The sequence below is a fragment of the Cydia splendana genome, chromosome 4 (assembly GCF_910591565.1).
Source record: "Cydia splendana chromosome 4, ilCydSple1.2, whole genome shotgun sequence".
Lineage (NCBI taxonomy): Eukaryota > Metazoa > Arthropoda > Insecta > Lepidoptera > Tortricidae > Cydia > Cydia splendana.
Window position 1 is genome coordinate 9,140,429 of NC_085963.1, and position 19,969 is coordinate 9,160,397.

General features: G+C 36.7%; 1 protein-coding gene across 1 annotated transcript; it reads left to right on the forward strand.

The window, feature by feature from the left end:
* Positions 1 to 580: 580 nt before the first annotated feature.
* LOC134789492 (gamma-glutamylcyclotransferase-like) lies at positions 581 to 3,850 on the forward strand. The gene is made up of 4 exons (XM_063760069.1): positions 581 to 740; positions 1,737 to 1,870; positions 2,892 to 3,060; positions 3,675 to 3,850. The coding sequence occupies exons 1-4, from the start codon at positions 621 to 623 to the stop codon at positions 3,828 to 3,830; spliced, it is 579 nt and encodes a 192-aa protein (XP_063616139.1). The 5' UTR covers positions 581 to 620; the 3' UTR covers positions 3,831 to 3,850.
* The last annotated feature ends 16,119 nt before the right edge of the window (positions 3,851 to 19,969 follow it).

Here is a 19,969-nt window from a genome sequence, read left to right on the forward strand (position 1 = left end):
ACGAATATTGATATAAAACATCAAATCATCATACGTAGGTGCACCAGACGGAATTAGGTAATTAATAGAGATCACCCGGCGTATTTTGGATGGCTTTATCCATCTTTATCCACGTGATAAAATAACTGTCACTTTTTAACACCGTGGGATAGAAAGTGACGGTCACCGTTTTATCACGCTGTCACGTAGACAAGAACGACCATCATATCCGTACAGGTCCAAATTCAGTCAACCTGTAATCCAGGGCGTAAACTGCTTAAAAGAGATGTATCATGAAGTAATGCAAACGTCAGCTGCTGCTTCGTTGGTCGATTGAGAAAAACTAAGTGCCTTAGGCTTGGCGCTATGTAAAATTACACGTAGTTTTACTAGAAACGGTCGACCCCACAGTCAAACTCACCCTTGAATTTTAATTAGGTCATGACATAAAATGAAATGGCATATCCTTTATAATTGAGTTTTAGATCGCTGTCTGATAACCGTGAAGCACAGGGTTTAGATTAATGTGCATAAAATTGATTTGTGTTACTCTCACTATAAAATTATTACGTACATGTTTTAAATCAAGTACCTACCATGAAACGTGACATACCTATGCCATAATTTTAATTCATATTCAGATGTGTCAGGCTACAGGAATGGAGGTGTTTTTCTATTTTGCCTATGGCAGCAACCTGCTTAGTAATAGGATTCACATTAAGAATCCTTCGGCCGTGTATTATGGTCCCGCCAAATTGCCGGTAAGGAATAATAAAAAACAATTACTTATATATTAGTATCTAGGCAAGTATGAAATTTTAGTTTTTAACTTAGACGTTATAATAATTATACAGGGAGGTAAATATTACCTACTTGAAGACGAATATCTGAATAGTTTCTATCCGTCTGTGTACATACTATTTTTATTTTAAAGTTTGCATACCATTTATTTATTATTGTGAAAACCAACAGCGATACAGAGTTTTTTTCCTATGCTAAATTATACAATAGTATGGCGCTGCTAATCGAATTAAGATTCTGCCTATCGGTAGAAAATCTGCCGTTGCAGGATGAATTATATTTCATCCGGGGCGGAATAAGCCATGTCGCTTCTGTATGAAATATAATGTAATAACTAATTATTTTGTGCCACAGTACCTATTAATTGGCGTGTTATCTGTATTATGATTTTGCATTTATCACACGGACGCCGCATTTGGAAACCGCATCAATGTGATCATCATCCATCAAGGCCGGAAAATAATCAGTGCAATCAAAGCTACATATTAAAAAAAAACCTCGAGCAAGACTGTATTTATATATATAAATATACTTAAAGATCTTCGAGTTTATCTCTACGGTGGAATGTACATAATTATTTTATGTATGTACTTAGTATACCGTGACAATTAATAAAAAATATGTATAGGTAAGTATGTCCGACATTTGAGTCAATAAACTGAAATAAATGTCATATTCTAAAAAAAGTGACCAAGGCCTCCAGTGCCCCAGCCCGGTGCAGTACGGTGGCCGAATGGCACAGGCACCTGCCGCGATAGCGATTCGATTCCAGCCTGGGGCACTGGAGGCCTTGGTCACTTTTTCTTAATGTATGACATTTATTTCAGTTTATAATTTATATAGTAGTGTTTCTACTTGAAATAAATAACAAATTAAAATATTTTCTGAAAATAATTTAATTTGTTCTAATACTTCTAATAGTATTTGAGTCAATGTTTATTAGATGATTTTCGCAGGACTTCAGACTGGATTTCGGCATGCAGATGCAGTCGTGGAGCGGAGCCGTGTCGACCATTGTGCCGGACACAAACGCCACTGTATGGGGCAATCTCTGGTTGATAGATATTGACAAAATGAAATATCTAGACAAGTAATTATAACTAATATTAAAAACGCACCGTAAAGTTCGGTTACTTTAGCCCTGGAGGGTAACTTTGGCCATTGGGATCCATGGACTCATCCATTCATTGGGATTTGGTCATTGGGACTAGGTCCAGGTCATATTAATGCACTGTAATTATGGAAATATGACATGAGGTTGGTTTTAGCTAACTTTTGACGTTTTAATGTTTTTTATTTGACCCTTTTAAATAAGATATTCACGTGGGTCAAAGTTACACTCCTTTGGTTAAAGTATCCCGAGTTTACGACATTTAATTGGTTTGCAAGACCGAAGTGATCCCAAAAGTGTTCCGCGAGCAAAGTTTTGTGCGGAACACTAAAAACTGTAACAACGAATCACACTGTAACGAAAATTGATTTCTTTTCTTCGTATCTTGATCTAACGTTGCCACTTCTACCCCTGAGAACGCAGCTCTCGCGACTCGAATCTACTCTGGACGGCCTGGACGGAATATTATGGTACAATGGAGCTGATCTGATGATGGACACAGGAGGTGGCCATAGTTCTGCGATAAAACTAATTGTGGTTGGGCTCGTTAGAATTGACTCGATGAGTAATTAGTTGCTTGTTAAAAGAAAAGTACAGTCAGCAATAAAAGCTTCTATACATTTTTTTTGTAAAAAAATATATTTGTTATTTAGGTATACTTAAGACGAAAGCGGTTAGTCCATGGTCCCGGATTCCGACACCTCGCCTGCACATTTTTTTCTGCCTACGATCCGGACGATTAAAGGATGACTCACGCTAGACTGGCCCGAGCCCGGGCCGAGGCGTCCGACTCGTAATTTTCTATGACGGCTGATCGGTGATCACGTGGTGCTTTCCATAGAAAACAAAGCGCCGGAAGCTCCGGGCCGGCCCCGGCCCGGTCTAGCGTGAGTCATCTTTAAAACATATTATCTGCCTACTTACGAGTATATGCAACCAAATATATAAATGAAAGTTAGGTACACTATGGAAGAGGATTAATGGTAAATATTATGTTCAGGCAAGAAGGTGTGGACCGCAAGTACTACTTTGCTAAGAACGTGACGGTGTCGAGAGGTGACGGATATGAGATAGTAGCCCGCACCTACATCCTAACCCACAACCCTGCGAAGCTAAGCCCAGGGCAAGTTCTCCCCGAAATCAGGCGCCCGTCTGATACATATATGAAGGTATAGTAAAGATGAGCTTTTATCAGGTTAAATTTTTTCACTCCACCGATCCACCTGATACTAGCTCTACTATACCAACTTGTGGTATGCGGCTTCTAATCCGGAGGTTGTCGTAATAGGCTTTATAGGCTTAAGGAGACTCGAAATGTTATCTGCGGTGAAATTCAAAATAGGTGTTAGCGAAGTTTTCAATCAGCATTGCCTTAGCGTGGAAACTGTGGGCCAAGCCCAATATCAACATCTTCCTCGCGTTATCCCGGCATTTTGCCACGGCTCATGGGAGCCTGGGGTCCGCTTGACTACTAATCGCAAGAATTGGCGTAAGCACTAGTTTTCACGAAAGCGTTGCCATATGACCTTCCAACGCTGAGGGTAAACTAGGCCTTATTGGGATTAGTCCGGTTCCCTCGCGATGTTTTCCTTCACCGAAAACCGACTGGTAAATATCAAATGATATTTCGTACATAAAACTCATTGGTTATACGAGCCGGGGTTCGAACCTGCGACCTCCAGATTGAAAGTGGCTCTTACCGCTAGGCCACCAGCGCTCATTTTCTTTTGGTCAAGCCCACTATATATTAGGTATATGTTTAACTGCACTTGTACATTTTTAGGTAATCATTCTCGGTGCGGTTGAAAGCGGACTACCTGCTCGCTATGTGAATTATCTGAAAACTTTTCCAACAAACAATAAAAAGGCACCAAAGGACATGCTTAAGACTCTTGGAACGGTGACACTAGTAAATAAAAAGGTCTACAAATTCGACTAATATACAAAATAATTATTTAATTATGTTTTTTTTACTTTACTAAATTCCCCCTCGCTGTCGAGACCTCAGGCTGCTGGTGCGCTGAGGGTAAGTCCTTCCTACGGGAGCTGGGTCGTCGCCTGCTTGAAAGGGGCCTTGACCCCTTGACTTGGCTCCGGGTTTTTCCTGATGCAAAGGTTGTCCATCGCAATCCAACGCGGCAACGCAGCGAGCGTGATGGGCACCTTTGCGTCGCGGGCAGCCCGGGACGGGATTCAGTAGGCAATTTATTTTATACATATTTAGTATATATTATATTTAAGTTTAGTTTTTAATTCGTTTTATGTTTACTTTACTAAATTACGTTTAGTGGAAGTTTGTAAGTTGATACTGCCCGCCCTCGACTCAGCTCACCATATTTTCAAACAAAGCAAACAGACCGTCTGTACTGCTTATTGTCTGTTAAGACCAAAGTGGACTACGGCGCGAAATCGCCTTTCCATACAAATTAAGTCCTCATTTTCCTTTCCCCTTTCCTCTTAAAATTAAATCAGAAATTATTACGGTCTATTCAGAAAATTGTTTTGTATGCCCACTTTAAATTTTGCCATGGATGTATTTTAAATTAAGTCACTATTCTAGAACAAGTCGCTATTTTTTTAACTACTAGCATATATCCTTAGAAAGAGCATGAGGATTAAACAATAGGTAAGGTACCTACTAATACAAAAAAACAGGCACATAAATATTATTATATATTATATATATATATTTTGCTATATTATATTTTGCTGTTTCAAATCTTAACCGTTTATAATTTAACGGTAGACTGTTCTGGATGAAACCTTACAATTTCACGGTTGGAGCACCGTCCCTAGACGCTAGTCTGGCTGCCCGTCGCCGTAGACGTAGCTATCTCTTTCTATCCATAGAAGCATGCAACGATCGCGTGTGACAAATCAAATCAAGTTGTCACGCTTTATGGCTAGTACGCACGGAACGACGAGGGTCGGCTCGGTAACACTTCAATGCAGTGGAGTGACACTTCACGCAGATGGTGAGTTGGTCTCTTGAATCATGGATGCAGAACAATACATTGTTTCTTGCTAAATGGGCACACAAAAATGTGGGTTTTAAAATATGTACTCAACGGTAAGCGAATCATTTTATGCATAGATTTAGATTTAGAATTATTTATTTCATAATATGAAATTACAATATAAATTATTTTACACTAATCTATACGAATTTATATTATGATCGTCAAGTAGGAAAATAACATTTGATTATAATTATACAAAAGTTAATACACAATTTAAAAACCATTATAAGCAAACAATTAATTAACTTTTTTTTTTAACAATGTCAAATAATATAAAATGTAAAAACAATGTCAATACAGTAAGCATGGATATCTCATAATGATCGTCAAATTAAAATAAAAATGAAATACAGGTCAATAGAAAAATTAATTACATTCAGTTTATTGTATTACATGTCATTTCCATATATTCATTTACAGCATATAATGGATTATCCAATAAAAAGAGTCTGAATTGGCGTTCAAATGTTTCGTCGATGGTTCGGTTCGCAATTTTGCAGGTAGACGTTCATAGTACGTTGGTCCAATCCATGGTCCATATACGTTTACAAAGTTGTGTTCATGAAATAAAACTATGGAAACGGATTATATCGCGTACAATGGATCCCGAGAATTCGTACCCTTTACAGCGTTCGTGGTCAACGCTAAGTTGTGTTGTTTTGTTTTTATTTAACCAATTAAATGCCGTAAAACTACCTTAACTGAAATAAGCGCCTTTCATACCTTGGTCGCAGATTGTTAAATCAACTATTGTGGTATAGAGCCAGAGTCGATGACGACAATCATTAATTCTTGTATGTATATTGATTAAAGTATCTTAAGTTACATAAATTGCACTAAATATGGTTTTGTAATACGAGGTATACTCATACTCATAACTAACAAATCATAATTCAGTAAAGACTATAGTGCCACTTCTATTTAATTATTTATTATTTAAGACGAAATATTACCTACTCGTAATTACTCGAAAACTTAAATTTTCATTTATCGGCTAACTGATAAGCATTCGCGACTTAGGGGGCCGATTCAAACTTTTGATTTGATGAAAATTTTCGCTCTATGTAGTTGGGTCAATCTACATTTTCTTGTCACTCGTTGCCATAGTTACGGTCGCCTGTTACTTTTAAAACGCACGTTTTTTGGTGTATTATAAGGCTACAAATATAATGACCACCAAAAAATACTTTGGTACCCTAAATAAAAAAATCATGCTTACCAAAAAAAATTATTGAACACCAAAAAAATAAGGCCTAAAATTACAAAAGTACCACCGTTTTAATTACGACTGCACTTCAAATTGTATTCAAGTACCAAATATATTGAATGATCACCAAAAATCATTAATGATCACCAAATCTTGAAGACCAAATTAATGCGATATTTTCACCTAAATAAACCACTATGATTACCAAAAAATGTATACATATTACCAAATAAAGTAAAATGATGCCAAAATTACTAGCCCCTCCCGCTCAACCCCCCGTACCCCGCACCGCATGCCTACCTAACCTAACCTACTTTTCTAGTAGCATTTCGTTATGCTACTAGAAAAGTAGGTTAAACTGCTATCAGTCAGTTAAGTGGGTTAGGTTAGGTTAGCACTGCGAAACTTACAGAAACGAAATGGTACTAGAAAAGTAGGTTAGGTTTGAACTGCGACCTTTACAGAAACGAAATGCTACTATAAAAGTGGGTTAAGTTAGGTTAGGTTAGAACTGCGATCCTCACAGAACCGAACTGCTATTAGATAAGTGGGTTAGGATAGGTTGGAACTAAGACCCTTATAGAAACTAAATGCTACTAGAAAAGTGGGTTAGGTTAGGTTTGAACTGCGAACCTTACAGAAACGAAGTGCTACTAGAAAAGTTGGTTAGGTTAGGTTTGAACTGCGACCCTCACAGAAATGAAATGCTACTAGAAAAGTGGGTTAGGTTTGAACTGCGACCCTTACAGAAACGAAATGCTACTAGAAAAGTGGGTTAGGTTAGGTTTAAACTGCGACCCTTACAGAAAAGAAATGCTACAAGAAAAGTGGGTTAGGTTAGGTTTGAACTGCGACCTTTACAGAAACGAAATGCTACTAGAAAAGTGGGTTAGGTTAGGTTTGAACTGCGACCCTTACAGAACCAAACTGCTATCAGAAAAGTGGGTTAGGTTAGGTTTGAACTGCGACCCTTACAGAAAAGAAATGCTTCTAGAAAAGTGGGTTAGGTTAGGTTTGAACTGCGACCCTTACAGAAAAGAAATGCTACTAGAAAAGTGGGTTAGGTTAGGTTTGAACTGCGACCCTTACAGAAAAGAAATGCTACTAGAAAAGTGGGTTAGGTTAGGTTTCAACTGCGACCCTTACAGAAACGAAATGCTACTAGAAAAATGGGTAAGGTTAGGTTAGAACTGCGACTGTTACAGAAATAAAATGCTGCTGGAAAATGGTGACGAAGTGGATTAATTAATTTAATAGGATAACGATATATTAAATATTTCCACATTATTAATTAAAATGGGGTTACAATTTTGGTGGTCATTTACTATTTTTGGGTTTACAATTATTATTTTGGAGTCATTTGCTTTAAGTAATAGGATAGCAAGATTTAAAAATTTGGTTATAATTTTACATTAAAATGGAGTTGTAATTTTGGTGGTCAATTACTATTTTCGGGTTTACAATGATTATTTTGGTGTCATTTTCTTTAATAGGATAGCAAGATGTAAAAATTTGGTTATCATTTGACATTAAAATGGGGTTTGAAATTTGGTAATCATTTACTGTTTTTGGGTTAATAATGATTAGTTTGGTGTCATTTCCTTTAATACGATAGTAAAATGTAATAAAATTGGTAATCATTTCACATTAAAATGGTGTTATAATGTTGGTGATCATTTATTATTTTAGGGTGGTAAAATTGATTTTTTTGGTATTAAATTTTACTAAATCTGGTGATCAGTTAAATAGCAGCCGTATTATAATATTTATAATAACCAAACATACACTTTCCCGTAGTTCAGTTGTCCCCGGTCTACCCCATTCGGCTTACGTACTAAGTAGGTTAATGCCTATAGTTTCTAGCACGAATGCCAGTCTCCATGACGTTCTCTGTTTTCCTTGTCGAGAATATGCCCACTAAACTGAACTGCCTGCCTACTAAAAAAAAGAAAACAAAAACAATTAACATTACTTCGATTGTAGATTTTTCGATTAAATATTAACAAGTAACCTATTTATATAGTCTGTGCGGAAAGAGAAGAGTCACGGATGGAGCCCAGTACATTCCACGACTCTTCTCTTTCCGAACAGACTCTATAAATAATAAGGAAATATTATACTTATAGAACTTTAAAATAACCTTAAGACCCAGGTATGTTCCTACTTATTTTTTTTGTCTAGTCGAATGCTAACTATGAACATACAAGCGACACATAGGTTTGTAGGATTATAGGTTGCAGGGTTTCGTAGCCAAAACAGAAAAAAATGGAAACCAACTCGCCTGATTCGCCGATATGTACCTGCATAATATGTAGGTGCTCAATGCCTGATAGGTTACTATTAGATTAGGAGTTTTATAGGTAGATGGAGGCGAACCGCGCCATACAAGGAGAGACGAGACTCACTAGCGATAGTCGAACGCTGCACCTTAACCATTCAGCCGGCCTAGCCAAGGTTACAATCGCTATCGCTTCGACAACGAAAAGCATTATGTCTCTCTATCACTCTTCCATATTAGCGCGACAGTGACAGTTGCGTTTCGATCGCTACGGAGCGTAAGCGATTGGGCATCTTGGCTACGCGGCCTGTATTCGCGCAAAATTGAACGCAAACCATCAGCGGATTTTGTATGCTAACGTTGCCACGCCGCCGACGGTGAAAGCCATCAGTGCTTTAAACACGCTTTGTTTCTAAAACAAGAATTACATCTCATTGTGACAAAACATTGTTGACCTAAAATGTTGACATATAAGTGGGTATAGCTAAGCAAATATTTTATTCTTGATGTTAGCAATAATTAAGACCGTTGTTTACGTCTGTTGTCAAAAGCCCTAAAACCAGTACCTACGTCTTTGCCAGTCTTTGTAAACAAGAAAATTAAACGAGATTAAACGCTTTATATTTACGAGGTAAGATGGTACTCCTTATTAAGGACGGAATACAATTACGAAGTTCCAGCAATTTAAGAAGATCTAGCCCCGTTTAATTGCTGCTACATAAATTGTCTTTTGAACAGACGATATCTTGGCGTTCGTTTCATTTAAGTCGGTGTAAGTTAAGGCTGTGCATCGCAAAATAACAGGATCTTAGAAAGGTGGCAGTGGCTAGCCCCGGAAATAAACAGATGTGATTTTCGGATATATGTTTTTTGACTATATGATAAGATATTTCATGCTAGTCGAAACACGAATGCTTAAAATTTTCTCGATAGAAAATAAATCCAAAGTTACCTCTTCATTTTACTTAAGTACCTCAGTGCAACTAGAAAACACATCCATATCCAGCATAATCCACTTTAAAGTAAAGGTTTTCATCTCGTCTTAATTGTCATAGCAAAGAATATTTACTTATTATCATTATACCGACGGATTTATCATCGTTTTTGATTTTATGAATTCAACTGAAAACGCCCATTTTACGCAATTCGGCTTCTCATTCTGTCATGCGTCAAAGTCATAAGTGCATCCTTTATGCCAGTAATGTTAGATGGCCGTCGAGCCTCAAAGAGGTAAGACCTATGTCAAATCGCGCAGCGCTCCGGATTACGTAAAATTTACATATCCAATAAACGATGAGTCGTAGCTCCATTGAGTAGTAACGGAATCGGAGGTCTACTACAGGTGGTGACATTTTTACAGGCCTATACGTTACGCATGTGTGCGTGTTTGCTTAGCTAAGTCAAAATATATACTCTTTAAACAATTACAACGGGTTAGGAAATTTCGACAGTTGTTGTAATGTATTGGTGGCTGTGTGATATTAGGCATCAGTGAAAATTGCGTCGCCTATGAGTGACCGATCTTCGGTTCTAACCTGAACCATCCTCAACTTTTTGTATTTTTTTTTTCGAAAATATTTATAAAAATATTATTTTTGCTTATCTTATTGTAATATAAAATAAATCGTAAAATAAAATAATTAAAATTTTAAAATAAATCTTGTCTGTTTCATACGCAAATAAATTAAAATTATTGAAATATGTGTATTAATAAAATAATTACTTATGATATTTTAATATTACGAAAAGTTTTATTCGTAAGTATTTATTCATACCTATTTGTTGTATCTTCTAGGACTCTAGGTCACATTATAATTATTTAAGTAGGTACCACTAAAAAAAGATCCCTACTTACAAAAACTCACACGGTTCGGGGTTCGAACCCGCGACCATAGGTTTGAAAGCCGCACGCCAGTACAATTTCACATACCTAATTTATAATTTATAATGAATAATGACAGGATACTGTGGAAAAAGTGAAATATGTAATACACTGTACTCTGTTACTATCATTATACAGTTTGTTTTAGCTTGACTAGGAGGAATGAGAAAAACGTGCCGAGCGAGAGGCTATCTGTCCCTTTCTTAAAGTTGCCAATTAAAGAAATGATGATTGGTTTATGACATTTGTTTTGATATTCATTGTTTCAACATAATTTGTCGGTATTTTTGGCATACATTTAATTACTTTGACAAATTTTGCTTTTTAGTATGTTGCGATGACTCAAAACGTGTCGCCTGGGTTACCAGCGATTTTTATAATAAAACTTTATTGAGTCGAAAGAAATGGTTGTCTACTATACTGGGTGGAAAAAAATAATAGGCTCTGGAGGGAAAGTGCCTTAAAACCTTAAGTTGGCTCATTTTACTTAAATTAAACATTATTTTATTTTTTTTAAGAAACATCTATAGTTGGTCAAGCAGATCTTGTCAGTAGAAAAAGGCGGCAAAGGATGATGTTTCGCTCCCATACAAGTTTGGCCAACACTCGCTAAACATGGGAGGTATATTATCAGGCTCTAAACATGAAATGGAAGTCCCGACAGTAATTAGAAATTCACGGACACTTCACAGAACATTATAAAAGCGGGATTTCTCTACGATTTTGAGGTTAGAAATTCTGCCGTAATGGGTATCAATAAGGTATCATCGTACGGATATGTTAAATATTATTATGCCTTATTACAAGGAAATAAGGTGCCGTAAATAGTGTAAACATATCCATGATATTAGGCATTTAAAGGCTGTCAAGGAACAAAAATCGAATGAGTTGATATTAGGTTAATAGATTTTTTTAAATACCTATGATAATACATACATTCAATACGCGTTCCATAAATTAATAAGCCATAACATGCGAACCGGAATAGAGTATAACAGTTAGAGCTATTTCATAGTAAAAATTGTTATAGCATCAAATGTAAAACCAATCACTTAAGTAATAGTTATTTGTTTTACAAGGGGGCAAAGTTGTTGTTTAACCGCTCGTGCTAATATTGATACCCGAGCAAACGAAAGATCCCAAAGTTGAACCACGAGCGTAGCGAGTGGTTCGAAAATGGAATCTTGAGCGTTGCGAGGGTTTCAAAGCACGAGAGTTAAACAAAATTTGCCTCCGAGTGAAACACAACATTTTTCACCACACCGACCCGAAGCAAATATTTAATGTAAAATATCAAACAAAATCAAACCAAATAAATCCAAATAAATGTTTTTAAATATTTATCATCCAAAATCATAATTTAAAAGTCAATTCTACCAGCAAACATAAGAAAACAACTCAAAATTTGCATTTGATTACTTTGCCTCACATGTGAATAAAATGCAACTTTGCTATCAGTTTTTGAAGTGAAAAGTAAGCCTTTCCGAGCTGGTGTGGTGAAAACATATTTACTTCAGTTCCAGAGAGAGAAGGGAATATAGTAACCATCACAGGATTGTTATAATAAATTCAATAACTTTTCCAAAAAAGAAAGTTTGTTTATGTTTGCCTAAAAGGCAGTTAATAATAAACTTAAATTATTTCAAATAAATTAGGATTCTTAAGTTGTAGGTTTTTATCATATACGCAATTTATAAATAAGTTAGATATACATTTTCCCTTTACTTTTAGTTTAAGTATTTTAATGTATTTTTAAGTCTACATAGTATAAATATTCGTGTTTTAGTTTAGTTACTTTAAACCTATTTTTGTGTTATTCATACCCTGATATCAAATAACGTTTTATAAAAAAAACAATAATCAATTTTAAAGAAGAAATAAACGACTCCAATGGGGAAAGCCGGTGAAAGTTAATTGTAAATTGGTGCTCATCTAGATATCATACAATACCATCAAATAAATATGTAATAATTAATATGAAAACACAATCCATAGCGACTCTATTCGTTCTATATTCGTTCGCTATTCACACGCTATTCACTTTTGACGTAAGTCATTTGGGCATGTTACAATTAAAGTCATTGGAAAAAAAAGTTTTTACTGTATCGCAGTTCTGTTTGCAAATTTGATACTTAGTGCTTAAAACAGTATGTCGTTAGTGGTATGAATGTTTTTCTTTGAAGAACATTATAAGTAAGCGTTATTAGCATCAACCATCAGGAACATCGTAGAAATGTATTCTGCTGCCATACATTTTTGTTTAGCTCTAGACGTCCATTTATAAACTGTCATTGATTCTATGTAATGGCGCAGGATGTGTTGATTTGGTTTAATTACTCTTTTACTTATTTTTGTTACTAAGAAGTGTCCGTTGGAATCTAATATATGTATGAGATTGTAAGAAATATGATTAAATTTATCATATATATGTCGGCGGCCGATCGTAAGATCAGGCATATCGTGAAATTCCTAGGCATATCGTGAAACGTGAAAATCTTTGACTCGTTCCCTGAGTCGACGGAGCCCCGCGGGCTCCTATTTCTGGGCAGTTTGCCCTTCGGGCATCTGAAGCAACCTAACGAACCTATCCTACCTATGTATTGGTTTAATGTGACTATCGTCAAAACATTACACAGGTACATTACGATCTGCCTGATCTTACGATCGGCCTACGACATATATATGCTTATCGAATGGTAGGCTAAATTCGGCGTGATCCTTTGAAAAATGTAGGCGCGAATAGAAGGATATCGTCTCATAGACCAAAGTATTTAACTATCTATCGGTGTATATACCTATGTACTTAGAAGTCTAAAATATCGTTTATAATAATAATAATAATGAGTTGGTGGCAAATAAGCATACGGACCTCCTGATGGTAAGCTTTCGCCATAGCCTATGGACGCCCGCAACCCCAGGGTTGTAGCAATCGCGTTACCGACATACCTTTCTTGAAGAACCCCACACCCACACTGATGGAGCTCCAGGAGAAAACCTCGGGAGGGAGCGTCCGCGGGAGGGGCCTCACACTGCGCGATAATGTGAGGATGAACACCCTACCGACGGCGAGCGGTACGGTGATAGAAAGCGGCCGTTGGCATCATGTCAAACAATTTTTCAAAGCACAGCCCATCATTGTACAAGCGGTAGAACACACATATGGAGATACGATATATTTATACTACGTACATGAATAAAATGTAATTCCATATCATTAAGGTTGTAATTTGCATTTAGTGACCGTAAATCCCAAGTAAATCTATTTTCATCATATTTTAATATTTTACCAAAAATAATCTTCTCTCTTTTCTTGTGTTATTTTCTTATTATCAATACTCTTATAAGACTTACAATTAACTATGCTGTTAGCATCTTCCAAAAATCAACAATAAAAACTGGCTTCGTAGTCTTAAGTTTATTACAACAATTATGTAATTATTTTATTATTTGCCATTAGTAACAACGCCATCTATTTCTTTTCTGTCCGAATTTAAGTTCCTGGCGGACCGCGTTACGCGTTATGGTAGTTAACTGTTTTGAAGTTAGATGGAGTTCAAGTGCACCGCGAAGCGCTTCCATGTGTGCGTGCTAGCGGGGGGGACGAAGCTAGCGGGTGTGGCTTACGAAACGCTATTCGCGGCTTTGGTAGGGCCTTAAAGGGTGCTCACGCTACACCGGGCCGTGCTCGATCCACTTACATAAAATACAACCCAGCTAAATACGGTAATAGGTATTTTCGCTTTATTAAAGCGAAATATTTTTAGTATTTTTCTAAATTATTTTGATAGAAATGGAACGTTTCATAGGAGATATCTCTGAACACAACGGTAACCACTTGTTTTACTACTACTGTATACTGTTCAGCCAAATTAACTGACTATTCAAATTGGTTTCTATAGAGGCATATATGCTAGATATTAGTTTTCCAAATAAAATTAGTTTTAACAAAGTTCATATACGAAAATCTGCACCAACTTTTACTATACTGTTGGGCTTGATACTGGAATCCCAAAACTGCCGCGAGGAAACCTCGCCATTCCCCAAACAGATTTTTGCGTTAAATGTGGAATGCATTAAACTTCATTAAAGTGTGAATTGCCTGCATTTTTTATATCCTCTCTTGTCTTGTCTTTTTAATAGTCATTCGTTTTTTAGGGCTCCGTAGTATATAAATTTCGCCATGCGCGTCTATGTACATTTGTCTGTGTATCCGTAGCTTAGTGATCACATTAGAAAGTTGGAATTTGGCATGGATACATAATCAATCACGCCGACAAAGTTTAGTGGGAAAACAAAAAGGTAAAAAAAACCGGGCAAGTGCGAGTCGGACTCGCGCACGAAGGGTTCCGTACCATAATGCAAAAAACGGCGAAAAAAAAACGGTCACCCATCCAAGTACTGACCCCGCCCGACGTTGCTTAACTTTGGTCAAAAATCACGTTTGTTGTATGGGAGCCCCACTTAAATCTTTATTTTATTCTGTTTTTAGTATTTGTTGTTATAGCGGCAACAGAAATACATCATCTGTGATAATTTCAACTGTCTAGCTATCACGGTTCGTGAGATACAGCCTGATGACAGACGGACGGACGGACGGACGGACGGACAGCGGAGTCTTAGTAATAGGGTCCCGTTTTACCCTTTGGGTACGGAACCCTAAAAACTAAGGGTACAAACAGTAACACTCCTAACTGTACATAGGTGGACCTTATTGCAAAAGGCATAAGGTCCACCGATGTATAGTTAATAGTGTGAGCGATGGTACCTGTCTCTCGTACACGTAAAATGGCGAGTAAGTACAGTTAAAATTTTCCCTTTTCAGATTTAAGAATGTTCTCATTTAAGTGAAGATATAACAAAACTTCACATAAATGAGAAATTGACATTAAATTCAAAACATTGTTAATAAACTAAGTACGCACACATATTGTACCTATAGTATAGGTTGCAGGCGCCCAAAAAATACTATAGTATTTTATACAATCGTGATATAATAGAGAGTTTTTCAGTCGAGTACCGTGTTTAGGCAACGAAGCTTGCTGAGTTGCCTAAGTAAGGTACGAGATTGAAAAGCTTGATTATATCACTATTGTATACAATACTTTTTCTACTAGTCAACAAAAATAATACTTTAAACTAGTAGAATCATACAAACAAACCAAACCAAAAGTATACAGCTAAGATTCGCGAACAGCCGCGATACCTACATACTGGTACGCGACCCGGCCGCCGCGCCGCACCCCGCGCCCTACGGCGGCTGGTCAACGACACCTTCTCGTAACTCATGAGGCCCTGGTACTTGCTCCGCGCTAAATTCAATTTTTAGACAGTTGTTTTCTCGATTTTGGCCACCGTAGCCTATGGAGACTAACAAGCAACCTAAGTTGTTTTCGTAGTCTATGGATGTTGCTATATTAAGGGTGTCACATGCGCGTTTCTGACTTATGAACCAATTGTTTCTACTATACAACCTAAAATAATTAATTTGAGCTATGGTTTTGTTTCGTCTTCTTGATCGCGGCGAGCTGTGATTGGTCAATTTCATTATAGTTGACTAAACTGTATCGATATGAATATTATAGTTGAGTTGGCAGCCCATACATTAAAAATACCCAATTGCAGTTTGGTATAAGAAATCTTAATTCAAGAATTACAGTCGACTAGTAGAAAATAGTTATTTGTACAACAAGAGATCAAAGTTTGATATTTCTTCGAGTGCTTATTTTGAGTCCCGTGCAAGCGAAAGATTCTATGATAGATTCACGAGCGTAGCGAGTGAATCTAATTTAGAATCTTGAGCGTAGTAAGGGATTCAAAAGCGCACGAGATGTAAATAACTTTGATCTCGTGTAGTACACAAAATTTTTCACCCTAAGCAGTGAGAACATACCTAGAGGGACAGAGATAATAGAACCCAAGTATATCGAACTTGTATTAGACCCCGCATGTTGAAATGACATTTGACTATAAAGGTCACTTGAATGTCATTTTGTCTCACTCAGTGAGCAAAATCGTATTTTGCTCACTCAGTGAGACACACTCAGTGAGCAAAATGCGATTTTGCTCACTGAGTGAGACAAAATGACTCAGTGAGCAAAATCGCATTTTGCTCACTGTTTTTAAGAAGCAAAGTACCCTTGTTCGAGCTGCTGAGGTGAAAAATACTTTTACTTATTTTCCGTGTCCATAAAATATAAAGTAGCTTGTAATGTGCTTTTAAATATTCCATTAACAAATGAATTGCAAACAATGACAATAGAATATAATTAACTAAATTTAGATAAGAGTTTATTTATATTACCCCAAGCTCTTTGATTAAATCCCAAGACATTTTCGGCCGTGCCCTTATTAAATATTTGCAATCTCGACAGATTCTAAATTAATTTCACAGAATTAAAAACAAATAGCAAACTTGCGCCGTACCTCACGATCCTATTGGGAAATTAAACGTCATGTAAATTCCGTCATTTATACCGTCGGTAGACATTTAAGATGGGATTTAAAGGGTGAATCTTATACCTTTAAACGAGCAATTCTTGTATTTATTTATTTATATATTTATACAGTATGTAACTGAACGAAAAGCAATTACTCAAACCCGTTAATGTTTAGGTCATACTGAGCAACTTTTACTATGGGACCAACCCCGAAAACGCGGAAAAAAAATGGATGTTTATACATTTTGCGGGTTTGAGTAATTGCTTTTCGTTCAGATATAGGGTGTACATATATTTCGGGGATCTCGGAAACGGCTCTAACGATTTCGATGAAATTTGCTATATGGGGGTTTTCGGGGGCGAAAAATCGATTGAGCTAGGTCTTATCTCTGGGAAAATGCGCATTTTTGAGTTTTTATATGTTTTCCGAGCAAAGCTCGGTTTCCCAGATATTTCAGCCTTTATTACCGTAGCCACGTAACTCTTTTACACCGCGCGTCTTATTTGGCAGTGCTACGGCGTAGCGTCCACCAGGTAGGCCCGGTTTGGAAACGAAAGTTCATAGTAGAGTTTAGTTGCCATGTCGCGTAACAGGCGGCAAAACCGTTTACTTTATAATACATATTTTAAAATTCAAGTCAAGCTTCTATGAAATTATGACGTATAAATAACACAAGCACTGTGTAAACTCGTATAAAAATACACTACATACTACATATTTCTCAAAAGTACATACTTTTTCATGTACCTATCTATGATGTGTAAGAATTGTTTTTAGGGTTCCGTACCTCAAAATGAAAAAACGGAACCCTTATAGGATCACTCCTGCGTCTGTCTGTCTGTCTGTCTGATCATTCCCCCCATTTATCACCGAAACTACTGGCTCAAAAATTTTGAAAAAAATACATAAACTAGTGATTTACCTATAGATGACAGGAAAACTATTAGAAATGCGCAGTCAAGCGTCGGACTTAATTACTTAGTTTTTGATCCAACCCCTACGGGTTTTTTTAAGACATTTCATCCACGTTAAAAAAATACATTGTTAATAATTGGGTAATGTACGGAACCCTTGAACGCGAGTCCGACTCACACTTGACCGGTTTTATCATAATCAAGTTAAAATTAATTTTAGATAAACAAAAAATCCAAGGTAAGGTCAACATACAAAATCAGGATAAGGACATACTTTAATAAGTGTCAGTTTACGATAACTAATTATTGGTTTAAAACTTGCAAACCTGCATAAATTAAGTAAGTAAGTGCTTTTATCTTTTCTCGTTGAACTGACATCATATTATTATTCCTCTATTTATTAAAGCCGTTCATATTTACCGGTGTAAGGCGAAACAGCAAATTAAAACTTTTTGTCTGTAGTAATATTAAATATAATATAACCTCAATCATTTTACATGAGAAACTACTACAATTCCGTGCAGTTTATGCTTTTACGTTCATTTTATATTTCATTCAATATTCATGTCCAAGAATTTCATTACTGACCAGGAGCGATATTGCAGGAACTTCACATAAAATACTTTGGGTAAAATAGCACATGAATAGTAGGAAATATTAAAACCTCAATTTTGAAGTCAATAACTTTAGAAATTATATCAATATAGAAAAGGTTTACATTCAAACTTAATGTTTTAAAACGAAATATGTATAGAGATACAAGACAAAGAAAATACTTATAAATATTTCATTACAATTGCTGACAAAAATGCAATCTTATAATAGTTATTTGTACAACAAGAGATCAAAGTTTGATATTTCTTTGAGTGCTTATTTTGAGTCCCGTGCAAGCGAAAGATTCTATAATAGATTCACGAGCGTAGCGAGTGAATCTAATTTAGAATCTTGAGCGTAGTAAGGGATTCAAAAGCGCACGAGATGTAAATAACTTTGATCTCGTGTAGTACACAAAATTTTTCACCCTAAGCAGTGAGAACATACCTAGAGGGACAGAGATAATAGAACCCAAGTATATCGTACTTGTATTAGACCCCGCATGTTGAAATGACATTTGACTATAAAGGTCACTTGAATGACATTTTGTCTCACTCAGTGAGCAAAATGCAATTTTGCTCACTCATTTTGTCTCACTCAGTGAGCAAAATGCGATTTTGCTCACTGAGTGAGACAAAATGACTTAGTGAGCAAAATCGCATTTTGCTCACTGTTTTTAAGAAGCAAAGTACCCTTGTTCGAGCTGCTGAGGTGAAAAAATGTTTTAACTTGGAAGCTATAAAATATATTACAACAGAGACAAAACCATGAGTCAAAAACCTTCTGCTGACAGTTTCGATTCGAACCATTTTTTGACATTGGAAATTGACATTGGAAATGTCTTTTCGTTCGCTCCAGTATAGGGTCCGATTTACGGAAAAAGTGCGATCACCTTATATCTCGGAAAGTTGTGAAGATATGATATTAAAAAATATGCTCAAAAGACGCTTAATCACGAGAGCTGTAAGGTGCAAAAATAATTATTCGAGAAAGTCAAAAACGAAAAAGGTTATGGTCGAAATAGTGAAAATAAAATTAATTTTTTTCCGAATTTTTGATTTTGGTGTCCGATAATTTGGAAACGAAGAATGATATCAAAAATTTGAGAAAAACGGCTCTGGACAATTTAGTCAGCTACAATTTGAGCCTAAAACAAAGACCATCGGGTTAAAGGTTTGCCCTGTAGCCTAACCTTAAAATAGTCAAAAAGTCAGAACGCACTATTCGACAATCTAAGCATTCTTGTGGTGGTGGAAATAGAAATAGAGATAGAGATAGAGGTAGAGGTAGAGGTAGAGATAGAGGTAGAGGTAGAGGTAGAGGTAGAGGTAGAGGTAGAGGTAGAGGTAGAGGTAGAGGTAGAGGTAGAGGTAGAGGTAGAGGTAGAGGTAGAGGTAGAGGTAGAGGTAGAGGTAGAGGTAGAGGTAGAGGTAGAGGTAGAGGTAGAGGTAGAGGTAGAGGTAGAGGTAGAGGTAGAGGTAGAGGTAGAGGTAGAGGTAGAGGTAGAGGTAGAGGTAGAGGTAGAGGTAGAGGTAGAGGTAGAGGTAGAGGTAGAGGTAGAGGTAGAGGTAGAGGTAGAGGTAGAGGTAGAGGTAGAGGTAGAGGTAGAGGTAGAGGTAGAGGTAGAGGTAGAGGTAGAGGTAGAGGTAGAGGTAGAGGTAGAGGTAGAGGTAGAGGTAGAGGTAGAGGTAGAGGTAGAGGTAGAGGTAGAGGTAGAGGTAGAGGTAGAGGTAGAGGTAGAGGTA